The 20,217-nt window shown below is 32.4% G+C and overlaps 4 protein-coding genes across 4 annotated transcripts; all 4 read left to right on the top strand.

Annotated features, from left to right (window-relative positions):
- Positions 1-380: 380 nt before the first annotated feature.
- On the top strand, positions 381-1,136 carry LOC133833739 (protein FAR-RED IMPAIRED RESPONSE 1-like). Its single transcript, XM_062263454.1, has one exon. The coding sequence runs from the start codon at positions 381-383 to the stop codon at positions 1,134-1,136; it is 756 nt and encodes a 251-aa protein (XP_062119438.1).
- Positions 1,137-1,214: 78 nt separating this feature from the next.
- Positions 1,215-2,249, top strand: LOC133833722 (protein FAR1-RELATED SEQUENCE 5-like). Its single transcript, XM_062263453.1, has one exon. The coding sequence runs from the start codon at positions 1,215-1,217 to the stop codon at positions 2,247-2,249; it is 1,035 nt and encodes a 344-aa protein (XP_062119437.1).
- Positions 2,250-12,783: 10,534 nt separating this feature from the next.
- Positions 12,784-14,557, top strand: LOC133806168 (uncharacterized). The gene has a single exon (XM_062244295.1). It carries the CDS (start codon positions 13,245-13,247, stop codon positions 14,502-14,504), a length of 1,260 nt encoding a protein of 419 aa, XP_062100279.1. The 5' UTR covers positions 12,784-13,244; the 3' UTR covers positions 14,505-14,557.
- A 147-nt stretch (positions 14,558-14,704) lies between these two features.
- LOC133806178 (transcription factor bHLH131) lies at positions 14,705-17,268 on the top strand. Its single transcript, XM_062244302.1, has 2 exons — positions 14,705-16,567; positions 16,653-17,268. The coding sequence occupies exons 1-2, from the start codon at positions 16,352-16,354 to the stop codon at positions 17,109-17,111; spliced, it is 675 nt and encodes a 224-aa protein (XP_062100286.1). The 5' UTR covers positions 14,705-16,351; the 3' UTR covers positions 17,112-17,268.
- The last annotated feature ends 2,949 nt before the right edge of the window (positions 17,269-20,217 follow it).

Here is a 20,217-nt window from a genome sequence, read left to right as displayed (position 1 = left end):
TTCATGAATATGCAAGATTCATTAGGTTCAGCCTACGTAAAAGTATCATGCGAAAAAATACTACAGGTGATGTACGTCAACGTCAGTGGGTATGCTCCTGCGAGGGCTGGCGATCTGAAATGCATGTGGGAAGGCTTGATAGAACTAGGGAGCCTTAGCCAATTAGTCGAGTGGGATGCAAGGTTTGCTTTCGAGTGAACTTGGTGAAGGGTAGTACGCATTGGATATGCAAAGAATTCATCCCAATTCATTCTCACAACATTGTAGCAGACAACCATAAACAATTCCTTCGGTCCAATCGGGTAATGACACAAGGAACCTTGACGACTGCACAAATAATGAAGGAGTAAGGCATAAGAACTTGCCACATCATGTCATACATGGCAAAGCAAATGGATGGTTATGAGAAGATTCCATTCACACCAAAAGATCTTCACAATCGAATATCCCATGCTTCAAAAGTTGAGTTTATCGGTTCCAATGCAGGGCGGGCAATCAGATATTTAGAGCATAAAGCTGATGAAGACCCTGGTTTTTTTGGACAGTTTTCGTACAATGAGGATAATTGTCTTCTTAATTTATTTTGGGCAGATGGGAGATGTAGATCGGACTATGAAACATATGGCCATGTAGTAGCTTTTGATTCGACGTACAAGACTAATAGTTATGGGAAGCCGCTGTTGATATGGATAGGAATTAATAACCACTATAGCACATGCATTTTGGGCTTTGCCATTCTTGACAATGAGTCTGGCAGCAGCTACAAGTGGGCGACAAGGGCTTTCCTGGAATGCATGGGAGGTGTTCTACCGAAAACAATAGTGACAGATGGAGACGAAGCTATTGCTAACACGCTACAGGAGTTGATGCCTGATGTACCCCACCGATTGTGTTATTGGCATTTACACAACAAACATGTTTTAAAAGTGAAAGATCCATCTTTTGCGAGTAGGTTTACCAAATTGGTATTCTGGTACTACACAAAGGACGAGTTTGAAGATAAATGGTGCGACTTAATGAAAGATTTTGGGATACAAGGCACTGAATATGCTGCAAAGCTTTATGCAGACAAGGAGAAGTGGGCTGAAACATTTCTGAGAGGGAATTTCTTCTGTGGAATGACAACTACTCAATGAAGTGAAGGTATTAATGCGGTGTTGAAGAAAAAAGTGAATCAAAAGTTGAAGTTGTACGAGTTCGTCAGGGTGGTCAACATGACCTTATCTTTAATTAGACAACGTGAAGCAAAGGATGAGTACATTACACTTCACACTAGTCCCCAGCTCGGGAAGACAAATTTGCCACAGAGAGAGGATGAATTAGAAAATCTTTACACACGAAACATGTTTTACAAGGTACGACACCAGATGTTGAAAGAAGGTAGGTACATGGTGAAAAACCTATTGGAGGAAGAGGATGCAATAATTTTGAAGCTTCACAAGTATGCTGCTGAACAAGGGAAGAGGCATGTATATGTAACCCCGGAGCGTGATCTCTTTGTTTGTGAATGCCAATATCTTTTGTCATATGGGATACCATGCCGGCATATATTTGCTTCAATAAAACACCTACACATTACTTCAATGCCTCGAGCACTAATACTATCTCGGTGGATGGTTGAGACTAAACAGACTCACAATTTTCCAGTTGGCAATATGGACGCTACCTTAGACAAACGAGTGGTGGAGAGTGCAAGATTTGGTGCAATTAGTAGCCAGTTGGGTGAAATTGCGTATCTTGGATCGAGGAATCAGTCGACATACCATATTGCAAAAAGTGAGATTGACAGATTATGCGGTAAGCTTAAAGCAGTTGTGGACATGGGAGACAAGGAGATTAGCCATAACCTGCCTCTACACAGGGAGTTTCAATTCCCAGTGTTGGATCCATACTTCACAAAAAGTAAGGGTACAGCAAAGGTACCTGGCTCGAAAAAAGGTACTCGCCGCAAGTGTAGTATCTGCCAGAAAAGTGGACATAACAAGTTGACTTGCCCGATAAAATGGAAGAAGGATCACCGGATTGGAGAGTCAGATGAATATGAAGATGCAGAAGAAGATGACCAATGCTATGGAATGGGATTGAATGATGAATGGGCTGGACAAAACTCAATGGACTACACACAGCATGAGAATGAGACAGAAAATGATGTTGTTGACGATTTAGGCAATGAACTACAGAATGATAAAGTGAATAAAGTGGGAACACAAGTTGAGGAGGGAAACAATTGGTGGCAAAGTCCTTTCTAATTTCGTTATGATATTTTGTCTGGAGCTTTATTAAGTACTCTTCTATCTCATTTGGTTGCCAATTAAGTTATGAAAAAATGGCAAAGTTTAATGACACGACTAGTTCATTTTTCGAATCTTGTCTTGGATTGTTATCATGTACGAGGGAATGCTTGTAATTGCACTTACTGAATCGGGAGTAATGCCATTAATTTATAAATTTAAATTTACGCAAAAATGGTCATTAGTGTATAAAAGCTTTGCTCGAATATCATTGCATCAGATTCATTAATTGGGCGTGCCTCTAGCTTGTGGAGTGGCATGACTCTTTGTTTGTGGTCATTGTTAATGGGTTCCATCCATACTTGTTATTATATACATGGTTGTTTGAATGTTCTATATGATGTAAGATACAAGTTTCAGATGAATAAATCGTTATGGTACTTTCTGCATTGGTTTGTCAGGTCACAACACATGTTATATCTGAAAATGAGTTATATATATCTTGTACAATGAAAACAATATTCTCTGTTACTTATGGGAAGGCTCAATAATTATAATTTTCATATGCTATGTCTCAGCACAATCTATAAAATTGCTTTGCTCCTATTTGGTACCTTTAATGGTATGTAGAACAACTATAGTTTCCACCAACATAATAAAAACATACATTATTTTGAAGACGTTACCTTCATATAGTTGCAGGTGTTATAAGGCAACTCCAACCAGTAATTAAAGTGGGACATCATATACCAAAATTTTCATAACAACTAACAACCACCACTGCTGTACAAATAGCCACTGCCATGCTATACCATGGTTCTTGTCTTCAGTATAAAAACTTGAAATAGGACAGGGTGGTGTTTTTAAATGTTTATTCTTAATTAAAGTGGGACAAATATATGAAGCTCTATAATAGAAAATGCTTAATATGCCATGGTAGTTTTTATAATATATTTTATTTGTCTTCAATATATGCAAGTAGGGGCTGATTCATCATTGTTCATTTTAATAATACATCACACCTATATACAAAGAATTCATCACCCCCACACAATAAACACCCTGTCATTCACATATAGAAAGGGGCAACAAGATCAAATTAAAAGTATATGACAATACATAAATTAGCTCAAAAGGATATGCGGAGCACCCATGACAATAGACCCACACCCCATTAAACATATTTTTCATGAAACACCTCACTCACAATTACCAATCATCAAACCTATTTCCCTACACATCGAGTGGAATTCGTCTTTGTCCTCGCTGAAGCCATTATTTGATCCCTAACTTTGTTGTGTACAGATGTCACTAAACCAACAGCGACACGAGCCCTTTCATCATCCAAGTTATACTTTAACAAAAATTGTGAATTGTGAAAGAAATAAAAAAAAAAATTCCATTACTTAATATAAACATTATTCAACTACTAAGAAACTCAATAGTTTTAAAAATTAATACAGTACAACATAAAAACTTACACCCTTCGGTTTGAAGTCAGAAGGGTTGCGTTGTGCCATCCAATTTATCACATGAATACCACAGTCATATCCATTTGATTGTTGGACAACTTCATTATTAGTGAAAGCCTTGAAACATGTGAATGACTTCACAAGTCCCTTCCACTGTGATAACTCATCTCGGAGAACTAAATCAAGCTGTTGCAACTACAGTGTGGACAAAACAAGATAACATCAACTGTAATGATAGTCAAATACTACACCTTTAGTTTAGAAATAGAAAACCTTCTCTAGTTAATTAATAACCCACCTCAGTTTTACTCCCAACAATGAAAAAGGTTAAAACATCCCCAAAAAATTAAAAAACTCACCACCACTGGAACAAGAGATTGTGATAATGATTCTTTGCGCCCTAGCAGCAACGAATCACATATTTCGACAACCCCATTACCTACATGAACTATAAAGAGAACCCAGTGTTGCATCACCTCGTTGTGAACTGGAATCTTAATCTGCAAAATAATAAAATATTCAACTAATAAAATAAACCCAAAAATACAAAAAAATACCGCACATAAATATACCTTCCCACATAAATTCAAATCTCCAATAAATAGTTTACGAGCTGAATCAGATCGACCACTTTGAGGAAACAAGTTCTGAATACTAATTCCAGTACACTGCCACTCAAAAATATTCACAATTAATTCGATATCTCTTATATTGAGTTGAATTTTGCTACAGGAACAGTACTCACCGTCATTCTAGTATTCAAATACCATGACGAATGACTCTCTGTTGAAACTTGCTGCTCCCTACGTGTGTTCATCTCACATACTACATTCAACACCTGCGGTCAAAACAAGAAAAAAACATTGGAAACCTACCCTTACCGTCCATGAATATTAGTTTAGATGGGGAAATATATATAAAGTGAATACTTCTAACTAAACAGTCCAACATTATCAATCCATACCTCTCCATTAATAAAAACCCTAGGACACAATGTTCGAAACAAACCACGCGTGAGATGATTAAACCCCGTGTCTACCAGTGTCTCACTGTGCCACAATTATAAAACAAATTTATAATAATATTGGGTATCGGATAGAAATTTTTTATTGTTAACTAATGGAAAAAGTATACTTACTCATGATTCAAACTATCATCAAATATGTATTCTATTAATTTTCATATATCATCGTCCATTATGGGGGTGCGAATTTTAAAGGGCCCTATGCTTTGGCTCTGCCCAATTGTAACATTAGAAACATAAACTCCACGTGGAGTTGTCTGTGATTTAGTCTTCACCTGATTAAATAAACTAGTAAATTATAAAACAAGGTACAATAACAAATAAATATAAAACGTACTCAATTACACATTTACCATTTTTTTCCTCCGATCAACAGGCCCACCAATGCTACTAGACACTGACTGGCTTCCTACTTTTACATTCGACAACTTTGAACATTTTTGGTTAATCGTACAAACTCTAGGCTTCTACAATCTCAAAATTAACAACCAATTAGGTTCAACAAGTAAAATAAAAAAAAACCAAAAATACCAAAAAAAAAATAATAATCAACTTTTAACCTACCAAAAGATACCATTACTTACTTTCATCGACATTTCACGCTGCAATAATGTTTCTCCAAATTAGGATGAAATCCTGAAAACAGTATCATCAAAGTTCTCGAAGTTTCCCCCCAAACATTTATCCTCTCCATTACCAACACATGTCTTCCTTTTGCATTCTATATTAGTTGAGCTATCATCTAACCCCTGAATATCTCCTACACACTTATTCAACTCACCGTTACTTAAATCGTCCATTTTGCTTTCAACCCCACTACATTTAACGACATCATCTTTCTGTCTATCAAAATCATTTGCTTTGTTTTTACCTAAAGGATTTACAAAAGCAACATCTTCCTTCCTCCCAATTAATTTTTCAACCATTTTACGCTCAAAGATTTTCGCCTCACTATGTCTATGTTTCCCATGTTCAGTTATTGCACGTAATTCATCTTTAATTACTCTCAAATCATCTTTCAACCCAGCATAATCATTACGCAGCCTCTGTATTGATTCCATTATAGAATTCAGCAATAAAACTTCCATCCTAAATCACCAAATCAACAGCAACATAAAATGGGGAAATATATTAACAACCATACAATAATCATTTTACTCCAAATTTCATTCCTTCTACAAAAAAGAAACATGACATAAACAAAAATATTTTTCCTCTAGCTAATAGTACAGAATAAATCAGACTTCTGCAACATTAACAAAAAATATTAACCAAAAAACTGATCTCAATAAAATTAACAAAACTCAATACTATTGCAACTTCAATACTAGTGAAGTTATATATAGCTAGCCTAAGCCAACTCACACCATTTTGGAAAGAAGAAACTGTCCTAATCATTCTTTTAATCATGAAGGGGGTATGATTTTATTTATGTACAAAACATATATATATCATCATCATCATATGGTTTTTATATGCATGTATTTTAATCCCAGACGAATAGCACACCTCTAAAGTGGTCCAAGTGCAGCTCTAAACTTTGTATATACATGATCTTATCTTTCTCATTAATACCCATATTGAAAAGTTTTATATATATATATGTATGTATATGGTTGTCACTTGTTTTTTTAGCTAGTAAGACATTAAAATAATCATGTGATATTTTATTAATTTGTAGAGAAACAAAGGATGACATAAAACGTATCAGAGTGGATCATTGCAGAAAATCAATTTGGATTAGTAAGGAAAATTAATGAAGTGGAAACTATAAATATTAAATAAAGAAAAATATATTGTTCCCTTCAGACCGACCAAATGGAGGGCTAGTGACTGTGATATTCTGATTGAAAAAATGAGAGCTAGGCTGAAAGGGTGGTCTAATCGTCACTTATCTTATGCTGGCCGGGTTCAACTAATCAATTCAGTTTTGTTGGGGATTCGTTCCTATTGGATGAATATTTTCATTTTACATCAAAAAGTTGTGAAAGCAATTGATAGCCTGTGTTTGAAGTTCCTTTGGGGTGAGAAGGATAATAGAAGTAAAATGCACAGGATCTCTTGGGATAATGTCAGCAGACCTAAATGCTTTGGAGGATTGGGGTTCAAGGATAGCTCTTCTTGGAACAAAGTAGTGATGGCTAAGTATTTCTGGGCAATATCTTCCAAGCAGGATGTGTTATGGGTTAAATGGGTTAATGGTGTTTATCTAAAGGGTGTTTCAATATGGGAGTATCGTTTAAAGCAGGATACTAGCTGGTATTGGAGGAGAATCATTAAGTTGAGCCATCTATGGTCTGGTTTTGAGTTGAATGCTGCGGTTAGGAATGGAAAAATCCATCTGGGCACCCTGTATTCGATTGTGTTTCCTGGTGAGCTAGTGCTGTATGTGCAGGTGGTCTAGTGTAGGCTTTCGGCTCCAAAGCACCAATTCATTCTTTGGCTTGCAGTGAACCCGAAATTGAATACCAGAGACTGGCTGCAGTCCTGTCATATCCCTCTCCTTTCAGTTTGCTGCCCAATTTGTGGTCAAGAGGATGAGAATCATACTCATTTGTTTTTTGATTGTGTCTTTTCCAGGAAAATTATCCTTGCTGTCCAGGGTTGGCTGACAGGCTTATCTTGGCCGGTTCAGTTTAGAAATTGGACCTAGTGGCTGTCTTTGCCTCGGGCTGGCTGGTTTTCGTTGATACTTCATGCAACATGTGCAGCAGCTGTTTATCATATATGGCTGAATAGGAACCATTGCTGGCTTGATAATTTTTGCTTACCAGTGTATAAGATTGACCATATGATTAGATACTCTATCAAAGCTAGAATTTTGAATTTAGTAGGCAGTAAGTGTACTTATCGAGAAAAGCAGATGCTTAAGTTTGTAAAGAATCTGTGATTGGTGTTCTGGTTTAGGCTGGGGGGTGGTTCTCTTCCTCTGGTTTGTTTGTAATTGTTAGTTGATCAATAAATATTTTCTTCTGATAAAAAAAAAATATATATATATATTGTTCTGATTTAAAATCCAAGTGCAGCTCTAAAGTTTTATATACATCATCTTATCTTTCTCATTAATACCCAAATACAGAGATGGAGAAAGAGGCTTAATAGTTATTTCTGGAATTCTCTCCAAATTTTTTAGCTAATGTGGTCTTACAACATATATACAAACTGAGGAATTATGTCAAATAGTTTATGGGCACACGAGTTATGTCCACCTTCCAAACTATATAAGCACACAGGGTTAAACTATATACCCCAATCAATAGGTTAATATAATAAGAGTTCATCATTTTCACCAGTGTGTTACAACTCACATACAATGCAATTTCTATAATACTTTATACACATACATGGTGTAAATTAATCTTATCTTTCTCGTTAATACCCATATATATTCAACATATGATAGCATATATTAATACCCATATATACATGATCTTATCTTTCTCTATATTAATACCCATATATACATGATCTTATCTTTCTCATTAATACCCATATATATATTTAACATCTTATCTGATAGCATAGAGAGAGATGGATAGGTTCATAGACTGATGAAAGCTAAATTAATGGCAAGAAAATGATAACAGATTTTAACTTACCCATGTGTCGATGAGAGCTTTGGAACAACAGAGATGAAGAGAGAGACGAAGATGGAGAGAGACGACGATGGAGAGAAGCCTGGTAGAGAAGAGAAACCGAGATGGAGAAGAAACAGAGAACTCTGTTTCGGAAGAGAGAGAGAGAGAGAGAATAGTTCTGAATGTGTGTGAATGGGTTGTTTCGGAAGAGAGAAATTTGAATGTGTGTGAATGGGTTCGGACGCGTGAGGGAAAGAGAGAGAGAGAATAGTTCTGAGAGAGTTATACCAAATATTTGGATAGATCATAGCCCTTCATTTGATCAAATGGTGCAAAAAAAACGTCTCCACCGGTGCAGACGTTTTTACCGTCTCCACATAAGAAATTGCCTATATATATATATATCCTAGATACGAGTATTGCAGGTCTGATTAGTTTTATTTATATAATTTATTAATTATTTTTATTAAATTTATATTAATATCATATAAATTTTGAAATAAATAATTTATTTATTTTTGTTTAAGTTTATGTTTGTTCTAGTTTTTTAATTTGGGAGTGACAACAAAAGATTATATATTATATGTTTAATGTAATATTAAATATTATACGTGTATTTTAAATTTAAGTTTCTAGCTAGTTTTTTTTAAAAAAAAGTAATTTGTTACTAATTCACATTAGATTATATTATATATTTAATATGATATTATTCTAATAAGTGAGTTTAAATTTAATTAAATTTTATTTAAGTTATAAAATGTATGATTTATTATTTTTAAATAATTATCGTTGTAGAATATCTAAAAAATATTATATTTTAATTTGTTTAATCATTTATTATTTTTAAATAATTATCATTGTAAAATATTTCAAAAATATCATATTTTAATTATTTATTATTTTTAAATAATTATTATTGTAAAATATCTAAAAAAATATCCTATCTTAATTTTTTTAATTATTTATTTTATTTTATTTAAGTTTAAGATATGTTTACAAACTACCGTTAAATATAATAATATTCTGTTAGATATAAGAATATTCCATTAAAGTTAACATTAAAAAAATAAAAAACCGTTAAAACCAATAATTTTCGTTATCTACACATTTTTTTATATATAATAGATATATATAGCGGGTATTTCTTGGGTGCGGGCGTACGGAACGCCCGCACCCCTACAATTTTATAAATTTTTTTTTTTTTAAATCCTTCAAATAGTTTTTTCATTTAAGACTATATATATTGAGTTTTTCAGTAACTTTTTGTCAGTAATTTTTTTTAAAATATTTCAAATTGGCAGCTTTTTCATTTAATGTTATACATATATATTTTAAAATTTTGTAGTTGTCATTTTCTTTTGAATAATTTTTATTTTGTTTTTTATTTCTAATTACAATTTGGAAATCTACAACTAACTAAACGTTAAATTTTTTTTGAAAAATACATAATTTTTCAATAAAAATATAGAGTGGCAAAAGTGTAAATACGGAGTGATAAAATCACAAATAAAAGCAGTAAAATATAATTTTGTGTGATCAACGTTTACAAACTTATAAATATCTATTATAAAATTATAAATATATGTTACATATTTGTAAATAATATTTATATAGTATAATATAATATAAACAATATCTAGAAAGAAATATAATGTTTCATAGGATGCTAAAACATATTCTACTTCAATCTAAAGATATTCCTCCTTAATTAAAATAATATTTACTTTTATATTACATTTTTTATTTGTTATTAATTTGTTATATTTTTATTGTTTTGCTTAAAGTTTATTAGCTTGTTGTACATTTAATTATTTTGTTAAACACTCTATGGTTATAAGATTTATTATGAATCTTTCTTAATTATAATATTTAATTGTTAAATTATTTGGCGATAGGTATAAACCGCCAAAACCGCACCGCACCACACCGCATTTTTGCGGTGCTGTTTATGAGGTTTGAGGTCAATGCAGTGCAGTCCAAAAAATTAGAGAAAAACCGCACCAACCGCACCACTAGTTACAATATACAATTAAAGATAATCACAATATTATTATTCTTTATAAAAATATTATATATTTTTTTTAAATCATAACTAGTCAAATCTTAACACTCAATGTTAAACAAAAACCATATTTTAGTCCAAGTTTCAAGTTTTGTTACAAAAATATATTTTTAAGTTAAAAAATTAGCTTTGTAAATCTTTGTAATAATCATGTTAAATAAATTTATAAATAGTTATGTAAATGTGAGTTACAAAAATAAATTTTTTAGTTGTGAAATTAGTTTTGTAAATTGTTGTTACAAAAATATAAATTTTGTTTTAAAAAATATTATATTTCATCCATTTGTAACCGCATTTTTCATATAAATATACATACTCAATAAAGTATTTTATAAATAATAAATATCTTAAATTTATATTCTTAAGTTGTATCGCATAAATTTGATGGTTCCTGTAATTATTTAGTTCAATATTGTAACAATATGCAAAAGTATAATATTATTATATATTTTTTGTTTATGATTTTTTTAACTATAAAATATTTTCATAAATGTTAGTTACAAAAATATATGTCTTAGTTGTAAGACTATATTGGTAAACTATTGTTAAAAAAATAAAAAATTTAGTTACGAATTTGTTTGTAAGTTTTATCTTCAAAAAAAAAAAATTACAATTATATAACTAATTTTTGTAAATATTATTTATAAATATGTAACATATATTTATAATTTTATAATAGATATTTACAAGTTTGTAAACGTTGATCACAAAAAATTATATTTTACTGCTTTTATTTGTGATTTTATCACTCCGTATTTATACTTTTGTCACTCTGTATTTTTATTGAAAAATTATGTATTTTTGTAATGCAATGTATTTTTCACTTTTTTTTTTAACTTTTAGTTAGTTGTAGATTTCCAAATTGTAATTAGAAATAAAAAACAAAATAAAAATTATTCAAAAGAAAAACGTTGTCACTGACAATTACAGAATTTTAAAATATATATGTATAATATTAAATGAAAAAGTTGCTAATTTGAAATATTTAAAAAAAAATTACTGACAAAAAGTTACTGAAAAACCCAATATATCTATAGTCTTAAATGAAAAAACTATTTGAAGGATTTAAATTTTTTTTTTTATAAAACTGTAAGGGTGCGGGCGTTCTGGACGTACAGAACGCCCGCACCCAAGAAATTCCCTATATATATACTATACATATATATATGAGCCTTAACATGTAAATATCTTGTTCTTTAATGTTTCTTTTTTGTTTTGTTCAAATTTTGTTTTGTTGTATGGAGTGGATGAAAATTGACAAACTTTAAAGGATTAAGAACAATTGACAAGATAAGTATTTTCTTTTTTTCATCTCATTGAATTATAGAGATATAATTTTTCAATTTAGTTTATTTAGTGTATGATTTTTAATTTGATGATAATATTTATTGTTGTGTTTTTTTGTTAGAAAATTATCTTCCTGATTGTTGTTTAATGATGATATATATTTTTTTTTTGAGAAAAGATTTCCAATTTTGTTCTCAAGTTTTTTATTTTATTTTATTTATTCATTAAAATTTGAGTTCAATCGATATTTGTTTCATTTTGTTTAATTATTTATTTTTTTTGGAAGAATATTTGTTTCATTTTTTCAAGATAGCTGGTTTATTTAATTTAATATATTTTATTTTTACTAATTGTATTTTAATAACTTATAATCTATTAAATATTGTGTTGTCACAAAATATTTTTTTTTTATTATTTTATTATCTTCTTTGTTATTAACAAATAGAGATTTTGCTTTATTTAGTTTTTTTTTCTATTATGATTTTTATTTTACTAATATTGTGTTTTGTATGATGTTTTGTTTTGAAAGTTGCTTTCCGTGTAGCTTTAATGGTAGTACTGGATTGGAGGCTAATGGTAGGTCTTCCTTTGAGTTTTGTTGAATCATATTGTTTAACAGCTGTGATGTGACTGTCTTTTCCAAACGATATTCTTATTGCAATAACAAATAAAGGAAATTGTAAATTTGTTGTCTAATTTTTTAGGAGTGTCCCTAATCCATGTGCGTCTTACAGCCAATAAGACTGCACATTGATTAGTAGTGCATGCTCTTAGGGTGGATATCGAATTTGTATTGCTAAAAGATTTATCAACTTCTCTTCTAGTTGTTTAGTGTTATAAACTATAGGATTTATATATTTTTGGATCCGTGTTTTATCCAATTACCTGTTTGGAACCTGTGTGTTTATAAAATGCTTCAAATAGAACCCTAAACTCGATTTTGGTCAAATTTTTTTGAACTAAAATTACAAATAATTTACTAAACTAACAATTTAAAATAAAAACAAAATCATTTTGTCTAACAACTGTATTGTTAATTCAATTTTTTCTTCATCAAAATTGGATTTAAAAGTCTATTTGAACTATTTTACAAAACGCAGAAAATAAAAATAAAATTTTCAAAACATAAGATTCAAAAATAAAGATTGTGACAAAACACAAACAAGTAATTTTGACAAAACACGATATGCAAAAAGGTATAAACCCTAAACTATACCATATTATGACTTTTTCAAAGAATATATTTCATTGTAAAAAAAACCAATAAAAATCCCATCTTGATATTAAAAAAAAAAAAAATTCTAAATTGTAAAGAGTGCATTTCAAGCTACCAACAATGGTAGTAAACGAAAAGACTAAAATAGCCTGTAGTACGGTCCAATTTTAGGAGAGTTCATCCATGTCGACCTCCATCCAAGCCGTCCACATCATCTTCAATGAAAACCGCAATAAAATTTAACGGCCAAAATGCATTCCGAAATCTCTTATGAGAAGACCATTTTCGTCTCTGGAATAAAAGCTTAGCCTTTTCAAATACTAATTTATTTCCCTCGGCTCTTTTTTCTTTCTCCTGAAAAACCAGACACGAAAATGGAGTCACAAACCGACGTTTCGGGTTCAACCTCACTACTGGACCAGTCCGTTCAATGCCTGTCCCGACGAGATTTCTTGGGCTGCCGGAGTTACGCTGTTAAAGCCCAAGAGTCTGACCCAAACATCGGAGCCGACGCTTGCCAAGTTATCGCCGTCGCTGATGTTCTCCACGCGTCGGAGCGTCTCAAGAACAACCGCCTTGACTACTACTCCATACTCCAAACCAATCGGACCGTGTCAAATGATCGCAAAGCCCTTTGGGATCAGTTTGTGAAGCTCATGATTCTCGTGAACCCCAAGAAGAACCAGTTCGCGCATTCCATGGAGGCCTACAAGCTTCTTCGCGAAGCCTGGATGTTGTTATCGGACCCGGAGAAGAAGGCCCAGTACGATATTGAGGTTGGAGACGTGCCGGAAGTACCAGAACAGGGTGGAGTTCCGGATCATGGAAATGGGTCCGGAGAGAAGAGTGAGACTTTCTGGACTGTGTGTCCTTTCTGTTACTGCATGTTCGAGTTCGAGAAGGTGTACGAAGGTTGTTGCCTGAGATGTCAGACTTGCCGAAGAGGGTTTCATGGGGTGGCGATCAGCCCTCCGTCGACGGATATTATGGTTCCGGGGGATGACAAGTACTATTTCTGTTATGGGGTTTCTTCAGTAGACTATTCGGAGGAAAAAAACAAGGCTAACGTAAACAACTTCAAGAAAAGAAAATGTTGTTTAGATGATCATGGGGTAATGGAGATTTCAGATGATGATGTAGGTTTGGGTTCTTTAAATGATGACTCTAGGCGTAGTGGAAACGAGGGCAAGAGTAATGATTCTTCTTCCATGGATTTCAAAAATGGTGGTGACCAAGATTTCGTTGATGGGTTTTGGGAAGAGGTTTTGGAACCTGAAAAGTTGGGAATGCATGAAAATGAGAGTGGGACAACAGAGGTGGGTGTTGGTGAGAAATTGCCAAAGAAGATGGTCAAAGCTCCGGCGAGGAGGATGAAGAATGTCAAATCTGTGGCCTTGAAAACGAAGAAGATAGCGGGGAATCGGATGAGAAGAGTTCAAACAAGCAAGTTGGTGGGTGATGGTGACATTGCCATGGGAGTGGCAAGTTCAGAGGTCAATGTGGATAAGGGGAAAGGAATAATGAATGGAGAAGATGAAAATGAGCCTAGTCCATGGCATGAAGATGCTCATACTGGGCTGGCGTTTACTAATGGAGAAGATGATGTTTTTGATGGCTTGTTATTTGATTGGTAAGAATGGTATGGTAAGGTTGTTTTTTGATTGAAAAAGAATGTGATCTTCTCTGATTTGTTGGTCTGTGATATGGTTCTTCCATTAGATGGTGATAGTCATAGGATAGCCAAAGAATTTAGAATGGATTTTGCCTTGAAATTGCATTGACATGGTGCTTTCCTTACTGCTAAGTAGGACAATAGTCATGGTATAGTTTTATCTTTCTTCTGGATGAACCACTTTCATTTTGTATAGTTCAATGGGAAAGTTAGAATTCATCCATTAAATCACTCGCCCGTAGTTTGTTCCTGCATTTGCATGTGTTAATTTATAGATGGTTACTGTTTAGGAACATCATGGATCATGTTGGCTAGAAATGTACAGAATGTTGGGACAATGGAATATGACTAATGCACTGGAGTAATTATGAAAGATTGAGCCTTTATTTATGAATTATGAGCAGAGAGGTCATTATTTTATGCATGTAATCTTATGTAATGCTGATATGTATCATTAGAGCAAGGTACTTATTAAATTCCAAGGTCATTAACATGAATAGAAATCTCCCCTCCCCCCAAAATTACATGTTACCAATAGAGCAAGGTACATATGAAATTTGAATGTCATTAGCATGAATGAATAGATCTCCTGTCTCCAAATGACATGTTTCCACTCTGTCCCACCACCAAATTATATTTTAATTTTTTTAAGTGGTGGGAGTAAGTGGAGACATGTAATTTGATGAGAGGAGATTTCTATGCCATTAGGATGGATTGTTCTCAATCACTCTAGTAATTTGTGAATTTGGTTGGTGCTAATATAAGATGTATTATACTTGGAGCACATCATTTGCTGGTTGAGTATTCTTCACTTGAACCCTTAGAATGATCCATTGGCACAGCAAAATGTGACGATGCTAACTCAAGCCTAACACCTCAAGAGAATTGAAATCCCACTTGAGGCTTTACTGATGATTAACCTGTTATTGCTCTGGAAAACGTAGAACTTATAGAAGAGTGATTCTCCCCATCTTATCCAGTTTGTAGTTTCTCTGTCTTGACATTAATCCAAAGTTGTCTTTGAACTTCTAAAATTGACTATGCTATAGATGCTTGCTATAGAAGGACACTGCTTCCACTGATCCTATTAGTGAAAAAAAGATTACTCAAGACATGCAAATTTTACAATTTAGTTTTTAGATTATGTAGTATTTGATCTGTCACATATGTAGTGAGAAGAGAAAGAAATATGCAAGGGAGAGCTAAGTTTAAATGCTAAATATCCGTAATGATGATGACAATTTAGTTGGGTACTTTCATGTTAGTGTACGTCTAGGTTTCTTAAGCCCCACTTATTTATATAGGCACACACATATAATACAATAGGGTTTTTTTTTTAAAAAAAAAAGACTTCACTGCTAAATCAAATCAATTATGTTTTTTGGTCACTTTGTTCTCCTGTATCATCCTGCATTTAATGATATAATAAAGCTTAATAATTTGAAAGATCCATAACCAGATTTTCAACATATAGGAAATATCCAAGCTTATTAACAATTCAGCATTTAAGATCACAGGATCCTATAATTTTAGGAAAAAAATCAGCCCATATAAATACATTATGGCTATCAATAGTTATAAAGAGAGTACCATATGATCCTATTGTAATCTTTCTCATTTAAACACAGATACACCACACTATATATGCTTCAATAGCACATACATATAACAAGTACTTGAAATACATAATATTTGTTTCCCCCACTTTTAAAGAAAAGAAAGTTTCCTATACATAAACCCCACAAATATTTATATAGATACATCAGATTACAACATTTCCAGTTAATCTCTTGTATTAGTATTTTTAAAATGCACTTGGTCCAAGCTGGTTGCCGTAACACATCAAGGGGTTATTCGATGCAAAATGGCCTGGATCGAAGGCTAACCTCAATCACCAAACCGAAACTGAAGGCCGACGCTAAACCATTTGCTGCCTTCAAACACAGCGAGGCCGAAAGAATTAGAAGAATGCGCATTAATGGTCAATACGCCACCCTTCGTACTATCCTCCCAAACTTGATTAAAGTACGTATATTAACATAAATATATATCTATTGATGTATGGCATATAATATTGTTAAATTATTTCTAAGTTTTACATGTAATAAAGATGGACAAGGCGTCAGTCCTGGCAGAAACGATCAGGCGAGTGAGGGAGCTGAAGAAGGCAGTGGAGGAAGTGGAAGCGGTTTGCTGCACCGTTGTCCCCGGCGGAGAGGATGGGTTGAGTTTGGAATATTCAGGAGGAGTTGAAGAAGATGGTCAGGATTCAGGAGCAGCAGGGTTAGTGTTTATAAAGGTGGCGTTGAGCCTTGAGGACAGGCCAGGACTCATGTTGGAGTTGATAAACGCTGTAAAATCGGTCAAGGGCGCTGGAGGAGTTGGATTAATAAGGGTGGTGAAGGCTGAGATGGTGACCGTTGGAGGGAGGACCAAGACCCTGCTGTGGCTGCAACCAATGCCACCGCCGGCTAGCTCAGGTAGCAGCAGCGGTAGTGGTGATTATGATGGGGAAGGAGTACTGGTGATGCTTAGGAGGACTTTGAGGGTAGTTCTTGTCAAAAAATAAAAATAAAAATGGAAAATGCTAAAGTTACAATATGTTGTTATGTAGTTTCTTATTTTATTTTTGGTTTTACTTATTACTAACTAACTAAATTATGTATTTATTTATTTATTATATGTACAGCTCGAAGATACTACTTCCCTATTAATATTGGACGCACCACTAGGCTTATTTTCTTTGAAATTAAAGTGATTATATAACATTATTAATCCATGATCATGAATGGTACCACTACTTCTAGAGTAATGGAAAATGTGAAATGCGTATGTAAAGCCTAAAAGAAAATGCGGGTAACATTTTTGTGTTTTGATATATATCTTTATTAGTTATGAATATATATATATATATATTATATATAATTGTTACAGTAGTAGTAAAAATAGGGTAGGTAACTATTTGATACTTTGTGTTTCTGTGTTTTTACAAAGTATTATTTTGATACCCGGTGTTTACAAATAATATTTATTTAGTACTCTGTATTTTGAAATTGAACATATTTAGTACTCTGCATTTTAAAATCGTACATATTTGGTACTTTGTATTTTAAAATTGCACATATTTGATAACATAAACTCAAATTTAATTAATAAAATTTTATCATTTTAATCAAATTACTCTCAATCATACAAGCTACAAATTATATATAATTGCTGACAGTTTGATAATATTGACAAAATTTTATCAATTAGGATACTAAATATTTATATTTTCAAAATACAGAGTACCATATGAGCATTATTAAAAACAGATGGTACTAAAATGATATTTTACAAAAACAAAGAATATCAAATGAGTAAATTCCCATACAAATATACCATCTATTTCTCTTGGATTATGTTGCACTCATTTTCTTTAAGATATTTTTGCAGCTTTGCCCAAATTCGAACTGTTCTTTCTAAGATAAAACAACTCAAAATTCTCCTCCCTCAAGTTCCTTCCGCACAAGAGAAGTTTGAAGTAACTTATGTTCCATCAAGTTATAATTGATAATAACGTGATTCAACTCATATCACTTCATGACAAGTTATTGCCCAATAAACTACTTATTATGTTGGGTTATCATCACAAGTGACTTATTAATGTAATAAGGTAATAATCTCATTTCATTTTGAAGCTTTGAAGACTTTCTCACTAGCTAATTTTTCGTCAAAAGGTGAGCCAAAATTTCATTAGTACATTTATGATCTATTTTTATAACTTCTGTAGAGAGGAACTCTTTGACAATTTTGTTTTTTCAACATATTTGTCGTCTTTTGCCATTGTGATACCAGTTATGAACTTTTGTAATAGCTGCAATACTATTGCAATGGATCAAAACAACTGAAATAGGTCACTATTACAAAGAGATCTCAACTAGTAGGCTTTTCATTCAACATGCTTCTTAACTAGTTGTAACTAGTGCTATTATCGTAAATGAAATATCTCCACCAGCAACACTAAAAAATAGTCGTTGATGTTCTTGGAGTCATCTGACAGGGTATTCTAGTCAATATCATTCTGTCCTTCAAGAATAATGAGTAACGTCTGATAATGTAATCCAAGTTTATAGTCAGCACTTGAAGATTTTTGAAATAACACTCCGTTGGAGCATTTACAACAATAATCCTCATTTCTCTAAGTCAAAAAAGAGTGACAATATTGATCTTTTACATTTAACAATGTAATTTTTGAAAATATTTATCCAATAGTTTTACAAACGTATATTGGTTTTGCTAAAGTAATGTTAACTCGTAGAGGCCAAAATTTAGTATTATACAACTATGATTGTGGCCCGATTGACAACTCTGTTACTTTCACTGTACAAGTTATTGCCTTAAATATCGAATATATATAGGAGAACATTACTGGCAATGTTAAAGAAAGTTCGCACTCTATTCCAAGACTATCATAAACTAGTGAAGAAGTTGAGTGTCACGTGCTGGCCCTTTGTGGCATGCATTGGCTAGGTGGTGTCCAAGTTGGTGTATAGTTTGTATTTGTAAGGTAGTGACATTTCCATATTTATATTCAATAATGCTCAAAAAAATATGAAAGTTTGTGGAACCAATATTTTGGTCAACAGACGAATGGTTGAAACAAATTTTGGAAATTCATATAGAATAGGAATTTATTAAACTATACAAATCAAAATCATATTTCTTTCTGTTTGAATGCTAAAAAGCCCACAATACTCTTTTATAGAGGATGCCTAGTGATGGCTTTCCAATCCCCACAACACAGAGGTGCTAAGTGAGCCAACATTAGCTAGGGTTAGTGAGTGAGATGGGTATAGTGACCACGTGGGGATCTATATATCTATATGAGAATGACTAACTCATGAAAATTATTACTGCAAATTGACTTAGTAGTGCATGCTAGTTCTTCGCTCAAATTTCTGGGTATGTTTTCCTTGGCCAGCCAATATGCTACTAGCGTAGAACGTGCCTAACCTCCATAAATGTTATTGGGCATATTGGCTATGAGTCTCAAAATGAGATAAACATAAGGTATATAATACTTGAATAAATTGATAAACCAAATTTTATATCTACAAATTAAAGATACATAAATATTATAATTATAAATAACACAATATAAATAATTATAATATAAATAGAAATATTATAATTATAATTATAAATAACACAATATAAATAACTATAATATAAATAGTAATATTATAATTATAAATAACACAATATAAATAATTATAATATACATAACAATTATAATTAATTTAGACAATAATTATAATGAACAATAAAAACAAAATAAAATCTGAGGCCTGTGTAGCACACAGTCTCCTTAAAACAGATTCGTCGCGCTCCAAGATATTTCAACGACTATCTCCCAGGATACAACAGAGAACAACAAGTAATTCAATTACTTCGCCGAACCAAATATGCCCGAACTTTATCATACTGCAAAAGATCTAAGAACTCTAAAGAGTAAAAAGGAAAAAATATACAGAAAATATATATATTATTCTTCAAAGAAAGACATTTACATATATTAGTATAATGTGTAATTATAACTAAGACCACTTAGGTCCTAATTATAGATTTTCCCTAAGGCAAAAATCTATTCACAAGCAATGTAGGACAAACCACAAAAGTAAGATTTCATTCAC

Source organism: Humulus lupulus, chromosome 1, assembly GCF_963169125.1.
Source record: "Humulus lupulus chromosome 1, drHumLupu1.1, whole genome shotgun sequence".
NCBI classification, from domain to species: Eukaryota; Viridiplantae; Streptophyta; class Magnoliopsida; order Rosales; family Cannabaceae; genus Humulus; species Humulus lupulus.
The sequence above is the reverse complement of the archived record's forward strand: the minus strand, read 5'-3'. Positions and strand labels throughout refer to the sequence as shown.